The following is a 20369-nucleotide window of genomic DNA, read 5'->3' on the forward strand; positions in this document are numbered from 1 at the left end:
ACCACCGCTCCAGATGATATAGAAATTTATTTATATTCAACAACGTGTAATACATAACATAATATATAGTTCACATTCTAATACTGGTAAGCCACGTTCTGGCCTAGGACCAAACTGGGTAGTTGATTGAGAAGTATCTGAAAGTTGTTTATTCGTCTGGCCTTACCTCTTAGCTCAGCTGGTGCTAGTGGTAAAGAATCTGCCTGCAAGTGCAGGAGACACAAGAGATGCAGGTTTGGTCCCTGGGTCAGGAAGATCCCCTGGAGAAGGACATGGCAACCCACTCCAGTATTCCTGCCTGGAGAATCCCATGGACAGAGGAGCCTGGCAGACTACAGTCCATGGGGTCACAAAGAGTCGGACATGACTGCCTGACTGAGAATGACTTATTTTCACTTCAGTTCAGTCGCTCAGTCATTTCCGACTCTTTGTGACCTCATGGACTGCAGCACGCCAGGCCTCCCTGTCCATCACCAACTCCGGGAGCCTGCTCAAACTCATGTCCATCGAGTCGGCGATGCCATCCAACCATCTCATCCTCTGTCGTCCCTTCTCCTCCTGCCTTGAATCTTTCCCAGCACCATAAAGATTTACTTTACTCAATATGATAATTTTTAGATCTATCCATGTTGCTGTAAATGGTATTATTCCATTCTTTTTTATGACTGGGTAGCATTCCATTGTGTACACATACCAGGCCTCCTTCATCCATTCCTCTATCGATGTGCATTCAGGTTGCTTCCGTGTCCTGGCTATTGTATGGCAAATAGTGCTGTCATGAACATTGGGGTGCATGTCTTTTTCCGAATTAGAGTTTTCTCTGGATATATGCTCAGGAGTGGGATTGTGGGATCACACAGTAGCTCTATTTTTAGTTTTTAATGCAGAAGCCATTCTACTTCTCGACCTGAGGTGACACTTGCTTCCTTCCCAAGGTGTCGTGAAGCCTTTCTAACTTGGGTTAGAGAGTTTTCTGAGCAGGTGAGAGTTTTTGAGACCAAAGGGACCGCAGTGGGACGTGAATCAGCACCATTTTCTCCAACACTGGAGGAGGACTCTGCCCATCTGAACGGGAGAGGCATCCCTGATTCAGTGTGCAGAGGAGAGCCTGGGAAGGAGAGCTTTGAACTTGCTTGGAGTGAGAACTTTATGACCTGAAGACACTGCTCTTATGAATAATTTAAAACTGTCACTGAGTCAAGTTGTTCTTAAAAGAAAAAATTACTTTCACGGTCATGTTTAACCATTAGTAATGATGCTACTTTCTTTTATTATAGGTAATGTATGAAGCTGTTGGAGCAATTGAAAAAAATAAAGACTCCCTTTCACAGAATCTTCTATTTGTAATGAAAAGTAAGTTTCCCTCCTCTATGGTTAAAATGCCACCCGTTCTTTATGTCCCTGGCTCTGAACATGGTCCTGTAAAGTATGCCACCAGCTAAGGATAACTGAATTATCTTTTGCATTCTGATGCCCAGAATAATAAGGGGTGGGTCTTGCCACACTACACTCTGGTTACAGTTTAATTTGGAGTCTAGTAGAAACCATAATTTAACTAAGCTTTTAGCAGATAGAAATATAAAACACCTTTACCACTCTGGCGGTGTGAATATAAAAAAGCTCTTCTGTGCGGACTGATGAAGATGAATATGGTTTCCAGAGTTATTTAGGCCACAGCAGGGTGAATTCCATTACTTAAGATGACTCGGGAGTACACCTAAGGGTGGTATTTTATTCTTATGCACTTTCAGATATAAAGAGCTGATGTTTATAAAGTAAAATGAGAGTGCAAATTTATATATACATGCACACATGCATATATGTATATAGCAATATAAATTTATAGGCAATAGCTACTTAGTGAATCTTAGTACTTTATAAATACATATTTATACATGTAGTACTTTATATACATATATTTATATATATATCTATAACCCTATAGTACATGCAAAATGATGTACTGTATATATAGAGTATATTTATATGCATATATGCCCATATACAGATCTATGTATGACATATAAATTCTATCCCCTTTAGTAATTATTTTATTAATAGCACTTCTGCAGTGATTCACATTTTCCTAATAACCTCTTCAACGAATTAAAATGTATCATCTTTTGTGCTTTAAGTTGCTCTAAATGAGATGAAGCCATTTATCACTCCTGGGAAAAGAAGCACATGATAGCCTTTCATGAAATAGTTGGATGCCTTTGAGCTGGAAACAAAACATCCGTATCACTTCTGGCTTGAGGAACATCTTTACCTTAAATCAAATGGCAGAGTTGCAATCTACTGCTTTTCATGGAGAACGACTCCACTTGCCTCTCAGGATGTATGGTTACTGAGTTCTCTTAAAGGGTGAGGCTGATGATAAAAGCATGGACTTGGAATAATACCGTGTAAAAAGAAAAGAGTGAGATAATTGATCTTATGATCACCAGAAGGAAATACCTTCCTTCTGGTTTTCAAATATTTGGACTTTCATTTATAACATACTTCAGTTTAATCCATATATTTTATGAAGATCTAATGTACAGCACGTTTTCAAAGTTGGCACAGGAATATATATTTAGAATGGAAACAAGATAGCGTGTGTTATTGCAATTCTGCTTATCTTAATAGAGTCCTTATATTTTAAAGTTAATCTTTTGTGTATGCTTCCTGACAAGTGCCAAGAGAAAACAGGTGAATCTGATTTTAAATATTTTAGACTATAGATACATCTGAACATGAGCATAACATTTACAATGTGTCCTTATATGTTCATGCAAGAGGTGGCAAGCACTTTCTGGAAAGGGCTAGAGGATAAATATTTTACGCTTTGCGAGCCATAAGTTCACTGTTACAGCGACTCAACTCTGCTATGATAATGAGGCTGTGGCTATAGACAATACATATGGATGTGGCTGTGTTCCAATAAAACTTTATTTACAAAAACAGGCAATGGGCTGGATATGGCGCCCAGGCCACAGTGGCTCACCCATTCTGTCATACAAGCAAAGATGGAGGATTGAGATAGTGTTTTATGAATCTGTGGAAGGTCCTGACACTTCAAACAGTTATTAAAAGAAAATGTAGTTTACAGATAACAGTGATGTTTCCAGACACCTTGCTAAGTACTTTGCTTACAGCACCTGATTTGCATCCTATTATCCAAAAGCTCTGCTTGAGGAAGGAGGTGGGGTCTGTGGCCGAATCCTCGCGACCTGGCTGGGTCTCTGAGACCCCCGCCGGGTGCAGAGGGGAGCTGGGTGACTACAGCTCCAACAGAAAAGCAGCAGGGGTCCCCTGGGCGCCTGAGATGAGAAGCCAGGTCCACCTGACTCCGAAAGACGCAGAGAAGTTAAAATCCAGCCTCTGCAGTCTGCTTAGCAGCAGAGGAAAGGGATTTACCGCCGATGCTGCTGCTGGGAGTTCTGCATTCCTGCTTACCGACTGTGGGCACCTCGGTCAGCTCATCCCCTTTTCCTGGCAGGAAGGCGCCCAGAGCATTGTGCGGAGACCCCAGCGAGGGGTGCTTCTCACTGCCGCTTGTGCATATGGGGACCTGCAGGAAAATGCCAGCCGCGGGCGACTCCTAGAAATAGAGAAGGGAGGCCAGCGCTGTCGCTTCTGCAGGGGCTTCTTCGCCAGGTTCCTGGGCGCGACGCCAAGGCCGGATGTCTCCGCGCACACGCTCCGCCGGTGGGCGGGGCTTCGCTGTCCCGCGATGACGTGTCTCCATCACCGGGCAACGGCTCTCCCCTTGACCTTCACGCGGTCCCAGCCTGCGATCCAGAGAGGGGCTAGACACCGTCCGTTATGTGTTTCCGTTCGTAGTTAGGTCTAGGGTCCAGAGACTGAGTAAGACATTTCCCCAATTACGGGAATGCCTTGTTGCACTGTATTATCCGTGGTTCCATTCATCCACGGACTCGTTAAAGATATAAATAATATTTTTAATTTAGTTAAACAGGTCGTGGCGTTATATGTTTATTGTTTCACTGTTGTTTTGAAACAGTCTCAGACTTAAAGAAAAGTCACAAAATTAGTGCAAAGAACTCCCATATGCTCTTTTTCCAGACTGACTTTTTTCGTTTTCTTCCTTTTTCTCTCTTGCTATCTCCTTCCCATCTGTGTATGTGTGTACATTCTCTGAACCACAGGAGAATGGCCAAAGGTGGTCTTTCTGACCAAATCCTTCGGTCCATATCCTGAGACCAAGGACGTGACCTCCATAACCCCAGAAAACGATCAAACTATTAAATATTGGTATGACACCAGTGTCTAATTCAGAGTTCATGTAACAATTTACTGATTATCCCCCAAATCTCTTTCAGAATGATTTCCCCCCCAATTCAGGATCATTTGGTGAGTTTACTTGCCATTTCTCAGTAGTCTTCTTTAATCTGGGACACTTCCTCAGCTTTTCTTCTTGACATTAATATTTTAAAAAGTGGAAGACCAGTTTTTGAAGAATGTCCCTCAATGTGGGCTTATTTGCTGTCTCCTCATGTTGGAATCAGTTTCCACCGTCTTGGCAGGAGCCCCACGGAGGTGATGATGTTTCCTTCTTAGCACGTTGTGTTCCAAAGCTCACGGTGACCTACACCTTGGTCACTCTGTCCTTCAGAGTTCCCTAACGTCACTGTTTTCTATTTGTAACTGATAAGTCATTTATAAAGAAGTGTTTAGCACAAGCTTTCACCCATTGGTTTTGACTGAGGCAATGATTCTTGCCTAAATCAGTGATCTCTTTTGGTTACAAAAGTGTGATTTTTCTAACCCCATCTTCAGCAATGACATCCTGCTATAAGAACTCTCCTTTCTGATAATTCACGCATCCATCTATTCATTCATTATCAGTGTGGACTCATGGGTTGTTATTTTATTTAAGGGACACAATTCATCACTGTCATCATTTTGATACTAAAATTGCCCAAGACTTAGCCAGTGAGAACCCCTCCATGCTGGTTCTTGTGTTCTTTTGACAGGTTCTTTCATCTTTTTTTAGCACTGTTTTACATTCTGGCTTTCCAAAATATTCTAATATCTTCTACCTTGCCTCACATCCTAAACTAGCCACTTACCCAAGAAGCCTTATTTTATAAACAAATAGTATGAAGAAACTTAGAAATGGGGGCAGGGTGAGCTCACTGCAACTGGAGTCTCACTGCTTTTAGACCCGTTCAGAACTGGAAAATTTAAGATATACGTATAAATTTTATACACACATATATAAAACTGTATATTAAAAATCATGAATTTATTACCACAAGGTTCCTGTTTACCTTCCTGCAATCCATAATTGTGTCTTCCCTTCTCTGTCCCTTCTCCTGGCTCGATGGTTTTTTTTTTAATTCGTGCAGTGACTTTTCACTGAATGCACTGCTAATAAATATATTAGCTGGGCAAGTGAAATAATCTGAGTGTAGAAATGGGAGAAACTAAGCCACTTTGCTTCTGGCCATTGCTGACTGTCCAGTGCGCTGAGACTGATCCCAAACAGTTTATGCATGTTACATCATTCTTGTAGAAACCCACAAAGTAGGTCCTCAGTGGTTATTTTATAGAAAAGGAAATTAAGACTTAAACACGGCCCGTGTACAGATATAAATAACACGAGAAACATGCCTTCTAGGTCCTTAACTGACAGACATGGTTCTCACTTGACTGTTCAGATTTGCCACCAAAAATCCATTCATTCATGCAACCTTTTCTCCTTGAGGTGTCAGGAAAGACATATGGGCCCAGGATTACTAGAATTTTTGTAACCTGACATCTAAAAGTTACCAACTTGCTTTCACGTTTGCAGTGTAACTGGATCAGAAAAAAAGGCACCCCTTCCCCCAACAGCAGAGACAGCCGAGTGAGTCAGGGGCTCCCCCAATGTCTACAGACGCCCTGAGAGCTTCCTCCTGGGGCTGTGGGCTCCTGGCAGTTATTTTCCTGGAACAGAGAGCTGATAATGGAAACCATAAGTCTTCATGACTTGGTCAAATGCACTGAGGTCTCTTAGGTCTGAGCAGGTCCTATCCGGTTCTGGATATTAGGAGAGCAGCAAGTGCCTCTGAATTTGAGAGCAAAGGTTTCAGGGCGCAGGACGGGGGCAGGAAGAGTTTGGGATCCAGACTCCAGGTGGAGGGCAAAGAGAGTCAAAATCCATCAAACGGTGTGATGGGTAGTGGGGAAAATAAAAACAAAAAGGGCAGAAGGAAATGTAGATTGCCTCCCCACACAGAACATTTTAGTGGTTAGAGTGCTAGGATGAGGAGTAAGCTTAGTGCTTGCGTAAATTGCGATTCTAATGCCACTTACAATATTCATTTATTTATTTCCCAGCTAGTGAAAATGTCGTGATCAATCATTTGTTCCAGTCGAAACTGTCACACACAGGAGCCCTTGTATCTTCCTCTCCTTCCTTTAAATTCAGAGGACGTAAATCTGCCCGGCTCAGTAGGAAAATGACAGCATCTTCAGTGATGGGAGAAAACAGGAATTATCTAGAACTTAGTAAGGTAGGAGTTCTTTATGATCTGTGTCCAGTTGTTTTTAAATTTGCTTGGCACATTTGCTGCTTCTTTTAAATAACAACAACAAAAAAAATTGCACAATCCTCTATGCTAATGGAAAGAAATTGATATTTTAATTTAACAAAATTAACGGAAAGACTGCTTACCTAAAGTATAACCCTTGGGGAGAGGATGGTATGAGAGAATGCAGTGGAATGAAAACGTGATAGCAAATACAGGATTAGGTATTTTATTGGCTGTCTTTGCAACATCCTTTTTAAGTCTCATCTCTGCCACTGTGTTTTTGATGAATGGGAGGTAACTTCGGGGACAGAAGGTTTAAAGGGAATAAACTTACCTACCTTATTCCGTTGACACTAATCACTTCAGAGGTTTTAGGTCTCTAAACAATAAATTGTAGTTTCTCATACAGACATAGTCTATTTTTCAGGTCCTGGAGTGTTTTCACTGTGTGTTTTGTAGATTTTTAACTTATTTTAGCATTACGCTAATTTTTTAATGTGTATTTGTTCCACACCCGCAGGGTTATACTTACAACCTAAAGATTTTGATGATTTGTAAAAATAGAACAAAAAATTCAGTGAAGAGCTGTTTCAAACTGAAATGTATTGAGTTTATGAATTCAGTGCCAGTTTGTTTTGCTTGCCTTCACAAAAACTTTAAAAGACGAGAAGTAAGGTTGGGAAGGGGTCCAAGACGATCCATTTTAGAAATTCAGTGGTTGTAGCCTGCTGGAATGCATTTTTGCTTACCAATTAAAATAAAAGCATGATTAAAATCAGCTCTGTTACAGAAGAGTGGCAGAAATGTGTACAGCAGAGATGTATGTGTGTGTGTGTGTGTGTGTGTGTATGTGTGTGTTTAGCCGGTAGACCCTAGAGTTTCAAATCTTTTGATATAGTTGTTGCCTAACCGGAGGATCACTGGAATTCCATCTCACTGCATATTAAAATGGCATCTTTTACATAAAAGAGACAAAGAGTTCCCCCTTGTAAGGAAGATCTCTATTCCTGGGGGTTTTGCTGAAACTTCTGGCCCCTGCTTTCTCAATCATCCTGGAAATCATGAGCAAGAAATCACCACACACCTCCAAACTGTAATTTTTAACCTTAATTATTAAACATTACGAGGCATAGATGCCATTAGTCTTTCCCCTAAAGGACTGCAAAAGCGAGATAATTCACAGCCTTTCCTCCACCCAGAAAGGGAAATTGAGTGTTCAATTTCACAGGATGAAGATTTATTTATTATGATTTTTCCTTAAGTGTCCCATCCTTCACTTCCCTCTGAGGGTCCTCACCCCTGCATACACACCCCTGTGACCAGAGGGTTGCTCTTTACCCACCCTTCATCTGAGCATCACGCCCAGGTTTGTGTTTATAGAAAACAGGCTGATCTTCGACCGGTCACTTCATTTTCCCTTCCCTTGTCAGCTACACTTGATCATTCCAGCTTGACACTTCATCTTAATGGGAGGAAATGAGCTACTGCCTTGATAGCAGCACCGTATTGACAAGAATGTTTCATCAAATTTTTCTTCTATCGAGACCTTTTAGTTTAAGATAAATGATTCTCAATCGATAGATCTGTTGGTCTCAGTCTGTATGATGTTGTGAAATGTAACAGTACATTAGTGGCTGAGGCTCCTCTTAACCCCTGGTAGAATTTAATTAATTACCTTCTGCTCTTTCTTTCTTCACCCACTGCCTTGATTTTCACTTATTCTTTTATATCCATAATCATTTCATTTTTATTACAGGTGAATCTTTTTCTTTAAGAGCTATATATAATTACTCATCAAAAAAAGTCTACCATCATTTTTCATATCATTTTACCAACCTCTTGTAACATTAAAAACTGAAGAAGAAAAGGAAGGGAGAAAATGAGTAAGACACTGATTATAGTTAACTTAGGGAACAAAACAATGATTATTAAAACAATGAATTTTTGTAACATAAAATAGTGTCGTTTTACCCCAGAATAAGCTACATTTCATGACAAACAATTAGTGATATAGTAAAGGAGACCAGGGTCAGTTTATTGTACCACCGAGCTAGTCAACATCTGTTTATTCTCAAATTAAAATAGTTGCAGGTTGGTGACAGCCATGGACTTAAAAGGATGCAGTAAAGGTTATTTTACATGTAGTTGCTTATTTTCCTACCATTGCAGAAGATCACTTGGTGCTGATTTTTATAGCCTGTTTTAAATCTCCATCTGCCTGTGAGTGAACTTGCATGAATGGGAGGGTTAATTTTTTTTCTACTACACTGGGACTTAGTAAAATAAACGTGCTCATGCTTTCCTTTTGTTTCACTACAGTTATTAAAAAAGAAAGGAAATTCTACATTTCTTCAAAGACTAGACCGGGGAGGTCCAGCCACCATTGCGTCGCAACTCAGGGTTAGTGAAGTTTCCCGACTTCAAAATTTTCCATTTTGATTGTATCAACTGTAAAGGTTTTACATGGAATTTTCTTCCATTTTGACCACTTAAGTAACTTCAGAAAAGTAAGCATGCACACATGTGTACACACGCAAAGTGAGTGAATGCATAATACATAAGAATCATGGACTAAGATAAAGGTTTTTATTTAAACATTGCTTTACCGCGTCAGTTGGTGTCTTCTTTGGAGAATCAGTGTGTTTTACTTCTCTCCTTAGAAAACTCTGACGGATATTACTGGGAAACTTCAGAAGTGCACTCCACACTTTATTCACTGCATCAAGCCCAATAACTCAAAGCTGCCAGACACCTTTGATAACTTCTACGTGTCCGCTCAGCTGCAGTACGTCGGGATCCTGGAGATGGTGAAGAGCGTCCGCCACGGCTACCCTGTCCGCCTCTCCTTCTCCGATTTCCTGTCGAGGTAGGTTTTTCTCTCGCATCCACCATCCCCAGAACTTGTGACATTATTGTAAGTGGACCTTCTGACTGCTTTTCTGGCTTTTCTTCTATTGCTCATAATCTTTTACCATGAGTAAACAAAATGCTCTCGGAAACCGTGAAATGCACTGACAAAGCTTATATAAAAAGCTTTTAAATTTACTGAGGACAGTCACTTGGAAACAATTTTCATAGTTCCTTAAATTTAGGTTCCCTTGGGTCTAAAGATTTATAAAACTGTTGCTTATAATATTGACTTAAAATTATAATTGGATACAAGAAGCTATGTGTGGGATTATTTTCTCCTTAAATGTATGAACAAAATATTTTTTTAGGTCGAGGGTTGGCATTCATGGGCCAAATTTAGCCGATTATCTATTTTTTGTAAATAAAGTTTTATTGGAACACAATGAGAATATCTTGTTTTTTTAGGCAGTCAAAACAATAAGAACAGTGTGGGCAAAAAAGAAAGTATTTGGTAATCTTATATAAAAGCATGAAATTTAAAATGATATTGATATAAAGTAATATCAATATTATAAGCCCAAAATTTAACATTAATGGATAAAAGCTAGTTGAACAACAGTAGTATGGTGAAATCTATTTGGCAAACCGTTTATCTGAAAGAAGAGAGTTTAAGACTTTGGTTGAGCAGCAAAACAGTTTGAGCCACTGGTATGAAGAAGCTGCTAAACTCAGACAACCTATCAACCAAAAGACTTAAATCACCAAGTTGGAAATAGTCATAACAAAGGGTATAATATTTGAACTATGACTAAATTTAATTTTTATAACCTTTGTTTTTCCCAGAGGACAGAAATAGAAGTTGTTTATTGTGTATTTTAAATTTCCCAAAGACACAAATAAGAAACTAAACATCGTATGAGCCATTCATTGCTAAAGAAATGATAGAATGTTCAGAAGGGGAAGATAAAATTCGCCACATTTAGGGATAAAGTATCTGGAGAATGAATATGTTTAGCCTGCAGAATACATAGTGCAGATAGACGAGATATTTGGTTTAAATGTAAAAGATGCTTATTCATGAGTGAAGAGACACACTATCTCCTATTTATAGAGAGGAACTGCAAAGCTGGGCAGTACACAGGGCTACATTGAGGATGAATATGTGCTGAATGTAAGAATAATTTGTGCTTTTGTTGGATGGGGACGGTGGTGTTAGCATCACTGCTTATTCTACACTGAGAGGTGTCTGGTAGCTCTGGTCGGCCTCTTTCTGTTCCCTCAATGGACATCTGTTTATAGTCCCCAGAAATGTTTGGTCTGTTCATGAGTATATATTTCTCATGCATAAGAATTTAAGTATTAAAAGTCAGCCTTCCCACCCCTTCAATCCAAGTCTTTGGATCAATGAGTTTGAAACCTGCCCACATACAAGTTTAAAGTAATAGATTCCCATATTGACCCCAGACCTTCTGGACGACAGTCAACAGAGAGTGGGGTCCAGGGACCCCTGGTTTATCTGATGGAGAAGGGTGTGGTTTTGTTATCTGCAGGCATCATATGACCTCAGAGGGTCCCCAGCCTTGATGAACTGTGGTTCACTCGGCAGTATTGGCTCCCTTCCCAAGTTGTCCTGAGAGCAGTTCTCCAATGTTAGTGTCCATGACAGGCTTGTTAAAGTACAGCTTTCTGGGCAGCAGCCCCAGTGTTCTAGATCAGTTGGTCTAGATGTGCTGTGCTGTGTTTAGTCACTCAGTCATGTCTGACTGTTTGCAACCCCATGGACTGCAGCCCACCAGACTCCTTTGCCCATGGGGATTCTCCAGGCAAGAATACTGGACTGGGTTGCCATGCCCTCCTCCAGAGGATCTTACTGACTCAGGGAATCGAACCCAGGTCTCCCACATTGCAGGCGGATTCTTTACTAGGTGAGCTACGCGGAAAGCCCCTGGTCTAGATGAGTTCTGCAAATTACCATCTCTAGAGAGTTCCCAGGTGAAGCTGATGTTGCTGGTGTGTGGACAACCTTTAGAGAACTACCATCCTAGAACATCTACTCACTTGGAGATTATATCTTTATTTTATTTGGTTTGATTTTCTTCAGCCAAGGATTGGAAGTATGTGAGTGCCTTGATAATTATCAAAGGGAACTTGCTGAGGATGCAAAGTGAAAGTGTTAGTTGCTCAGTCTTGTCTGACTCTTTGCAACCCTATGGACTGTAGCCCACCAAGATCCTCTGTTCAAGGGATTCTCCAGGCAAGAATATCAGAGTGGGTAGCCATTCCCTTTTCCAGGGGATCTTCCCAACCCTGGGATTGAACTGTGGTCTCCTGCACTGCAGGCAGATTCTTTACCATCTGAGCCACCAGGAAGTCTCAGGCATTTACTGATTTACTGGATTAAAACTTGCACATTTGTTAAGATTTCCAAGATCTGTGTACAGTTGAAGTTTCTGAGCACTGTAAATGGATTCTGTATTGGATATGAAATAGGATTAATCTCACTCTATAAACAATTTTTTAAAGCTCATTCAATGCATTCTCTGCTCTTTATTTTGTTAGAGTGTTTTAGACTCATGCAGTCAGAGAAAGTTGGCTTTAAAGTGTCACTCAGAGTTTCTCTGGAATAATTTTTAATAGCTGCATGGATCTTCCTTATAGATACTCCAGCAAGTGGTCACTTAAATTGTCCCATTTTCCCAGAAAAGAGTGGAGAACATGAGTCTGTGTGTGTATACAATATTATATGGCATAATATTAGAAAATGTTTGACCTTTATTTTTGTCTCATTTGACATATATACATATATACTTACCAAGACTTATCTCTATTAAAATAGTATTTGTAATGATTATCTTTTAAAATTAAGTACCCTTTTCCACATATATACATTTCTTACTTTATTCTGACTTCTAGACAGAGACTTTCTCTTATTCAGTCACAATGCCTGTGCATTTGTCTGTTTAGTCAATGTTTTCAGAATGAAGCTGGCATTGGAGGTTAATAGTTGTTCAATTTAAAGTACTGTTTCTGCATAACAGAGAGCATAGCTATACTATATTTGCTTGGAAAATGATGCTTTTTGGTAAATCTCTGCATTTCTTAACTGGCGCCTTACATAAAAGGAGATGTGAGTTTCAATTTATCATCCTTATTTATAATTGCATATCAGTATAAATGGAATTGGACGTCCCTGGTAGCTCAGATGGTAAAGAATCCGCCTGCAATGTGGGAGATGTGGGTTTGATCCCTGGGTTGGGAAGATCTCCTGGAGGAGGGCATGGCAACCCACTCCAGTGTTCTTGCCTGGAGAATCCCATGGACAGCGGAAGCAGATAGGCTCTGGTCCATGGGGTCAGAAAGAGTCGGACACAACTGAGTGACTAAGCGCACACATGAATGGAGTTATTAATGTATTTCAGTGGAAATTTGTCACCATATCACTTGAATAAAGGACACCAGTCTGGAATATTATCACAAAAACACGATCCATAGAGAGATTCTCAGTTACTAGACAACTTCAATAAAACACAATTCACATCAACAAGTAACATATTTATTCATAAAGCTCATTAGAACCTTGAAGTTCCCCCAGGCAGTCAAGCATTGTTGTATAAACAAAGCCTCAAGGTGCAAATTAATAGAAGTTTTTGGTTGCCAGAATATCATATAAAAATTTCTATGTAAAACATTTCTATTCATATCACCTTGTCTTACATGTTAGAGAATCAAAACCCATCAAACCAATTACTTTGTTTAGTTTACAAAGAGGAGTGTGGTTACTGGAAAAATACTGGGCAAAGAAAACCACGTCCAATTTTGAAACAAGCACCTATTCATTGGAACTGCATTTATTGCTTCTGAAACCCAACATGACAGTGAATGTGGATAATGGATAATCTGTGGAACCCAGAGGCGGACGTGACGGTATTTGCAAATGCGCTTCCTGATTTCTTGGTTTTAATAGCTGTCCATCATTCTGAGGCTTCCTAATCAAAAGTGGAGAATTGTGTTTGTGGAGAAATCCTATTTTGATTAAATGAGAAGCATGCTTGTCGAATTTTTCCCCCTAATAGCAGCAGTAGCTTCTGAGTGGGGTAATAAGGCAAGATACTGTCTCCATGGCAAAGACCTTACAAGTTTAGGTACAGGAGGAGGAAGGAACAGAGCAATAGAAGTAAATTATTAAGTGCAAATCATGATACATCATTGAATCACCTACTGTGGACTGAATCGTTTCTTCTTAGTAGTCGTGTGTTAGACCCTAACCCCTGAGGTGACTGTATTTGGAGATGGTTCTCTGTATGTGTGTGTGTGTGTGTGTGTGTGAGTTGCTTAGTCATGTCTGACTCTCTGCGACCCCATAGACTGTAACCCACCAGGCCCCTCCGTCTATGGGATTCTCCAGGCAAGAACACTGGAGTGGGTTGCCATTTCCTTCTCTAAAAGGAACTATGGAAAGAAAGAAAGTGAAGTTGCTCTGTCGTGTCAGATTGTTTGCGACCCCATGGACTGTAGCCTACCAGGGTCCTCCATCCATGGGATTTTCCAGGCAAGAGTACTGGAGTGGGTTGCCATTTCCTTCTCCAGGGAGATGGTGCTATGAGGAGGTAAGTGAAGTTAAATGAGGTCATAAGGGTGGGGCTCTGGACCAGTAGGGTTCGTGTCCGTGTAGGAAGAATCACAGCGTGTCCTTCTGTGCTCGCTGAACGCGCAGTGGGAAGGCAGCACGGGGGTGGTTTAGTCGCTGAGCTGTGTCCCACTCTTTGCGAGCCCATGAACTGTGGCCCTCCAGGCTGCTCTGTCCGCGGGATTTCCCGGGCAAGAACACTGGAGTGGGCTCCCACTTCCTTCTCCATGGGGTCTCGCCCAGTCGGGGCTGGACCTGGGTCTCCTGCACTTGCAGGCAGGTTCTTCCCTCCTGTGCCGCCAGGGAGGCCCAGCGGGACGGCCTCTGTCTGCTCACCAGGAGGAGACCTCAGTGGAAACTGGACGAGCCCACACCTTGGTCCTGTACGTCCCAGCCTCCAGGCCTTTGAGAAGACAGGCCTCTGCTGCTATAACCCTCCAGAGCTGTGGTCTCTTGAGCTGCCTGAGGCACCTGTGTTTGTGGGTGTGTGTTTCTGTGGGGTCAGTAGGTAGCAAACCTGTCGCACTGAGGTTTGACTGAGAAGTTTCAGATGCCTTGTTTGTGTTACCTGCTCCCCTCATGCTGATGGGAGGAAGTCAAGTTAACAAGTACATATCGTGGGGCTTCAGCAACTTGTGTCTCTGCTCACGTAATCACATTTCTACTGTTTTCTCTATTTACTCAGTGACATTTACTTGATATTTAAGATTCACTCAGGCATCCTCTTATTGAAAAATCATTTATAAAATCCCACAATGGTCTGTGTCTCATCTCTAAGCTTCAAAAAGACCTTATGTATTATACTTATTATACATTCACTGGAAATATTCATTTATTCTGAATATTTATGAATAATATTATATACAAATATTATTTGTTAATATTTAGCAACTGTTCACTGGAGCAGAGGTTAGCAGATGATCAGATCGGTTCTGGCCTGCTACCTACTTGTGTTATGACCTGAGATGTAAGCATGTCTCTACATTTTAAAATTGTCAAATGTTAAATGCTTGCCTACATAGTACCCTCATTTTTGCCTTTTGACGTACAAAGATAAAATGTTTACTCTCTGGCCCTTTATAGAAAAAAATCGCTACCCTACCCTAGACCACAGGCTCCATGAATGAGGGCAGGTTTTTCCTGCCTGCGTGGACACTAGCATGAATACTGGAGTGGGTTGCCAGTCACCCATCATGCTTCTGGGTCTAAACTCTATGAAATCGAACAGGAAAGATCTGACATCGTCTTCCATTTCAACAGCTTTCTCTAATGTTAGTTGCATCCTTCAGTTTGTGAGAACTTTCTGATGGCTTTGTAAAAGACAGATGCACCAGTACATTCTGTAGAACATAAAAATTCCAAGTCAGTGGCTTGCAACAGCAAAGGTTTCTTTCTCTTTTACGTTACATTGACCGTATTTAGAAGTCACACACCTTAGCTTGAATCAGGTGTGATCTGGGTCTCTTTTTCATGATGCACCCCAGGGTTAAGGAATAGCCCAGATCTAGGACATGTCCTTCCTGTATCAGGGGAGAAGAGGCTTGGCTGAGTGGCTGTTACAACGTGTGCTGAGATTCAGCATCTGTTGCTCTCTTATATTCCATTGTTAAAGCAGCCACTTGGCCTAGGCCGCCATCCGTGGGCTGGAGAATCACCTTACTTGCTGGAGGTAACCCAGGTGATGGCGGTGGTTTAGTTGCTAAGTCATGTCCGACTCTGGCAACCCCATGGACTGTAACCCAGCAGGCTCTTCCATCCTTGGGATTCTCCAGGCAAGAATACTGGAGTGGGCTGCCATTTCCTTCTGCATGGGATCTTCCAACCCAGGGATCAAACCAGAGTCTCCTGCATTGCAGGCAGCCTCCTGCATTGCAAGCGAATTCTTTACTGCCAAGCCACCAGGGAGCAGGTAAGAAGGAGTAGGGGTGTGTACACTTCTGGCTCAGTTAGCAGTTGCCCCAAAACTTAGTGGCATAACATAGCAGTTTGTTATTTCTCCCACTTCTGTGGGATAACTGGGCTTAGCGGGTCAATACTTGCTTGGGGTTTCTCCAGCCATTGTGGCCCTACAGTGGGAGAGGTTGGCCTACGATGGATGGACAAGACAGCTGCTTCATCCCTGTGCCTGGCCCCTGAATGTTCCTCCATGTGGTCTTTCTCCAGCAGAATAGTCTTGACTTCTTACCTTGGGGCTCAGTGTTCCCAGGGGCAAGAAAGGAAACCTGAACTTCTCTTACAAGCTGGGCTGGGAATTAGCACAGCATCACTTCCTCTCTATTTTACTGGTGAAAGAAGTTGCAGAGCACCGAGATATTTTTGTTAGGAAGCAGGCGATTGACAGTAGCCAACTTGGGACAAGCTACCACATCCTCTGGGGGGCTTCCCTGGTGGCTCAGTGGTAAAGAATATGCCTGCAGTGCAGGAGAGGCCAGTTCGATCCCTGGGTCAGGAAGATCCCCTAGAGAAGGAAATGGCAACCCACTCCAGTAATCTTGCCTTGGAGATCCCATGGACAGAGAAGCCTGGCAAGCTATAGTCGATGGAGTCACAAAGGACCCAGACGTGACTTAGTGACTAGACAGCAGTGACAACATCCTCTTACAGGGATAACATGCAAGTAACTGGAAATGATGCTGAGAGCTCTGCCTTTGTGCTCTGGTGCAAAATTGAATCTCCGAGCCAGAATTTTAAGTGAAGGGGGAAAGAGCAGCTTTGTTGCTTTGCAGAGCAAAGAAGGACGAAGTGGGCACATTGTGCCTCTCAAACACTGTGTATCCCAACCACCCAGGGGGATTAGCGGAGGAGTTTTATCCAGTGGTTCAAGGGACAGGGATGCTAATAAGGATCTGGATGTAGGCAGGGCCTGCATTCCTTGAATCTGGCCTCAAGTGGTCTCTGATGCAAAGAAAGAGCTGACTCATTGGCCACCTGATGTGAAGAGCTGACTCACTGGAAAAGACCCTGATGCTGGGAAAAATTGAAGGCAGGAGGAGAAGGGAACAACAGAGGGTGAGATGGTTGGATGGCATCACGGACTCAATGAGCATGAATTTGAGCAAACTCTGGTAGACAGTGTAGGACAGGGAAGCCTAGCGTGCTGCAGTCCATGGGTTTGCAAAGAGTCGGACATGGCTTGGCAATTGAACAACGAACAGCGATGCTTATGACATTATAGGTAACATGGCTTTTTAATGGTCATCCAGGGGCATACCAGATTTTAGTCCTACATATCTCTACTCTTCTCAGGGTGCTAGCCTTTTGAATGTTAATCTTTTTCCAAATGTAGAAGGGGCATCTTTGGGGATCTCGCTGTGGGTCTTGGGTGGCAGACTTGCAAGGGTCATGAACATCATTTGTGTATGGACTTCTCTGTGGCTGGCAGGGGGGAGCAGGACAGTATCCCCCACACAGGAAGAGGTTGACCCTTTAATGAGGTGCCTTATTTGCTGAAGACAGAAGGGCTTGTCCAGTAAAAGCGCTGCAGGGACTGGTATTATGCTTGGCAAGGTGAGGATGCGTGATCTCTGTTTTGAGATTGTTCCTGGATGAGATCCCTCGTAGAAATAGTCTGAGTCATTTAGCTTGTGTAAATGACACAGTTGTTGCTGGAAGGTCAGGCCGTGAAGGCACAGAGCCATGATTTAAATTGGGTGTGTGGAGACGGATGAAAGGAGACGCTCGTCAGCTGATGGGGTTAAATGAATGGGCCAAGGCCGCCCCGCTGCACAGAACTCACCAGCTACAGTCCGGGTTGGGATCGTCTGAAAGTCTTCCTTGTTCCTTGGAAGTGATGTCAGTTACTGTCAATACATCTTTAATAGAAATGAGAATTAATCTGTTTAGGAGCTGTTAAATATTCTAATTTAACTGGCAAAGGATATAGTTTCTTCAGGGATAATTTTGCCAAGTCTCAGCATATTCTTTCTGCTAAAACCCTTCTGCAGGGTTGGCTGATTGTCTAAAGTTTAATGAGGTTGGGGAGGAATGAGGACCTGTTATTTTTCAATGAAATATAAAAATAGGAATGAGAAGTATAATAAATTCTTGAGGCCATTTCCGTTTAAATACAATTAGGTTTATTTTTATTGGGAATTTTTTCTACTGCTCAGTGGATTATGAATCATAAAATTCCCCTCTAATCTACTGGAGATCTGTGAATTTTTTCTATAAGAGGCCAAATAATGACTACTGTAGGTTTACGGGCCACAAGATCACTGACGTAGCTACTCAGCTCTGCCTCGTGGCAGAAAGTAGCCACGAGGTAGCCACTGACACATAGACGGTGTGCCAGTGAACAAGCGAGGAGAGTTTATTTATCATGTGCATGACCCTTCCAAGCCTGCCAGCCAAGACCACAGTTAAACTTCGTCGGCTTTAACAGAAGGTGGGTGGTTTTGACCCACAGGCACCTAACCCTTTATCTAGTCCTATCTTCTTTCTGATAGATTTGGGGGATGGTTTTCCATAGAAAAAGGGACAGGTTGTGAAAGGTGACTTTGATGTTTGCTATTTTATCCCCAGTATCTGGCCTTGATCCTAGTTTCTACTCGAATAAGCTAGATGGTCTCCTGTGAAAGCATTAATTTACTCATTCCTTCACCACTCACTTCTTTGTCATCATTCGTTCACTCTTCTTTCATTCAGGCGTTTTACTGACGCACAGCGCCCTTATGCCTTGGGAAGTTCCCGTCAGGAGTGCCTGGGGCGTCACCACTGGGTGTGGTTGGATCCCCGCCGTGGGTGAAGCTCCAGACCTGCACGTTATACGTGATTCTGTTCCTCATAATAACCTTTTTTGGGGTGCTCTCACTGCATACCTTTAGTTGTGATATAACTAATAATCCTGAGACTTTTCCGTTTGCTGGGTGAGATTGATCAGGACTGACAGCAAGCTTGTCTCGTCGAATCCTCGCAGCGTCCCCACGAGTTGCATTATCAGTCCCTGCCCGCTTTAGAGCTGAGAAAATGAGGTCCCAAGGAGTGTGATAGTGGTCCAGAGCCTCACACATCCCACCCGAGGATTTTTAACTCCTTCTCTGTCAGCCTTGGTTCTGATAGTCACCATGTCCTCAAGGAGCTGCTCTTTCTACCTCTTTCTACTTTTTCCACGATGATGTGCAGTCTCTTTAGGCATGATAGCCTTTAGCAGCCACAGCCAGACCACAGGGATGCCCAAACGGCTCTGTGACGTCAGTGGGGGCAGAGAAGCCCTGAGAGCCCTCCACCCTGGGCGGCCTTTGCTCGGTTCCCTGATGAACAGTCCGGTTAATGTTGTGGCATTTCCTGGACAGAAGTCACTCCTGTGCTCACTAGGGATCTTGCAGATCTGCGTGGTGGTGACACCGCAGCAGGGATGACCTCTGAAAAATCAGCTCAGGAAGACTGAGAAAAATGACCCTTGGGAACAGAGAACCGCACGTTTTCCTTAAAAATCGTATGAAAATTGAAATCAAAGAGGCGCCAGTAACTTTCAAACAACATTGGAAACGATACCCAAAACTAGCCAGTCTAAATGATCTAAAACCAAGATATAATTCCACTTAGTTAAGGCTTCCCAGTGGCTCAGTGGTGAAGAATCAGACTACTAATAAGACTACTAATCAGACTACTACAGGAGACAGAAGTTCGATCCCTGGGTTAGGAAGATCCCCTGGAGAAGGAAATGGCAATGCACGTCCATATTCTTGCCTGGAAAACCCCATCGACAGAGGAGCCTGGTGGGATATAGTACTTGGAGTCTCAAAAGATGCAGACAGGACTTAGCAACTGAACAGCAAGAAGAAAGCATTCAGTATGAAGCAACCAAAATCAGGAAAATAGAACAGAAGTTATTTTCAAAGGGTGAATTCAATATATTGACAGTTATACTTTATTTTTAATAAAATTTTGGGAGTACATCAAAAAAATTCCGTCCCAGAATTCTGAATCTTATTGATTATTTGATTTAACTGGATTCCCCCATTTCCAGCCTCCACCAATACAACTTAATATTTTTAATTATAAGTTATGTCAGGTAAAACATAAATGCAAAATGACCTTGCTTGCAGGGCCAAACCAGTCTTAAATAATTACCTATGTTGCTTGTTTCACTCCTTATAAATTATATGATTCTCTTTATAGCAGAGCTTTATAGGAGTACTACTGAATGAGACACAGGTGATAGTTTTCATTCATAGTATCTAAATGATCTTAGTAACTCAGAAATCCACAAAGAAGCTCCAGTTATCAGTAGTTCATTTGAATGGACCTGATTCCTATCATTTTACTTATCCAGTTCTTGACCAAAATCAGAAGACAAAAATGATCAAAATGTCACATTTCTTGCATAAAGTCTAGATTGAAGGACACTGCTTGGCAGGAGAGGCAACAGT

General features: G+C 42.1%; 1 protein-coding gene across 2 annotated transcripts in view; it reads left to right on the forward strand.

The window, feature by feature from the left end:
* The window catches only part of MYO16 (myosin XVI), a 505809-nt gene that overhangs the window by 362325 nt on the left and 123115 nt on the right, over positions 1-20369 (forward strand). For both annotated transcript variants that reach the window (XM_061133099.1, XM_061133100.1), the window contains 4 exons: positions 1278-1353; positions 6328-6503; positions 8841-8921; positions 9182-9387. In XM_061133099.1, coding sequence (XP_060989082.1) covers positions 1278-1353; positions 6328-6503; positions 8841-8921; positions 9182-9387 — 539 coding nt within the window. The remainder of the gene's footprint in view (positions 1-1277; positions 1354-6327; positions 6504-8840; positions 8922-9181; positions 9388-20369) is intronic.

Source organism: Dama dama, chromosome 30 (assembly GCF_033118175.1).
Source record: "Dama dama isolate Ldn47 chromosome 30, ASM3311817v1, whole genome shotgun sequence".
Classification (NCBI taxonomy): domain Eukaryota; kingdom Metazoa; phylum Chordata; class Mammalia; order Artiodactyla; family Cervidae; genus Dama; species Dama dama.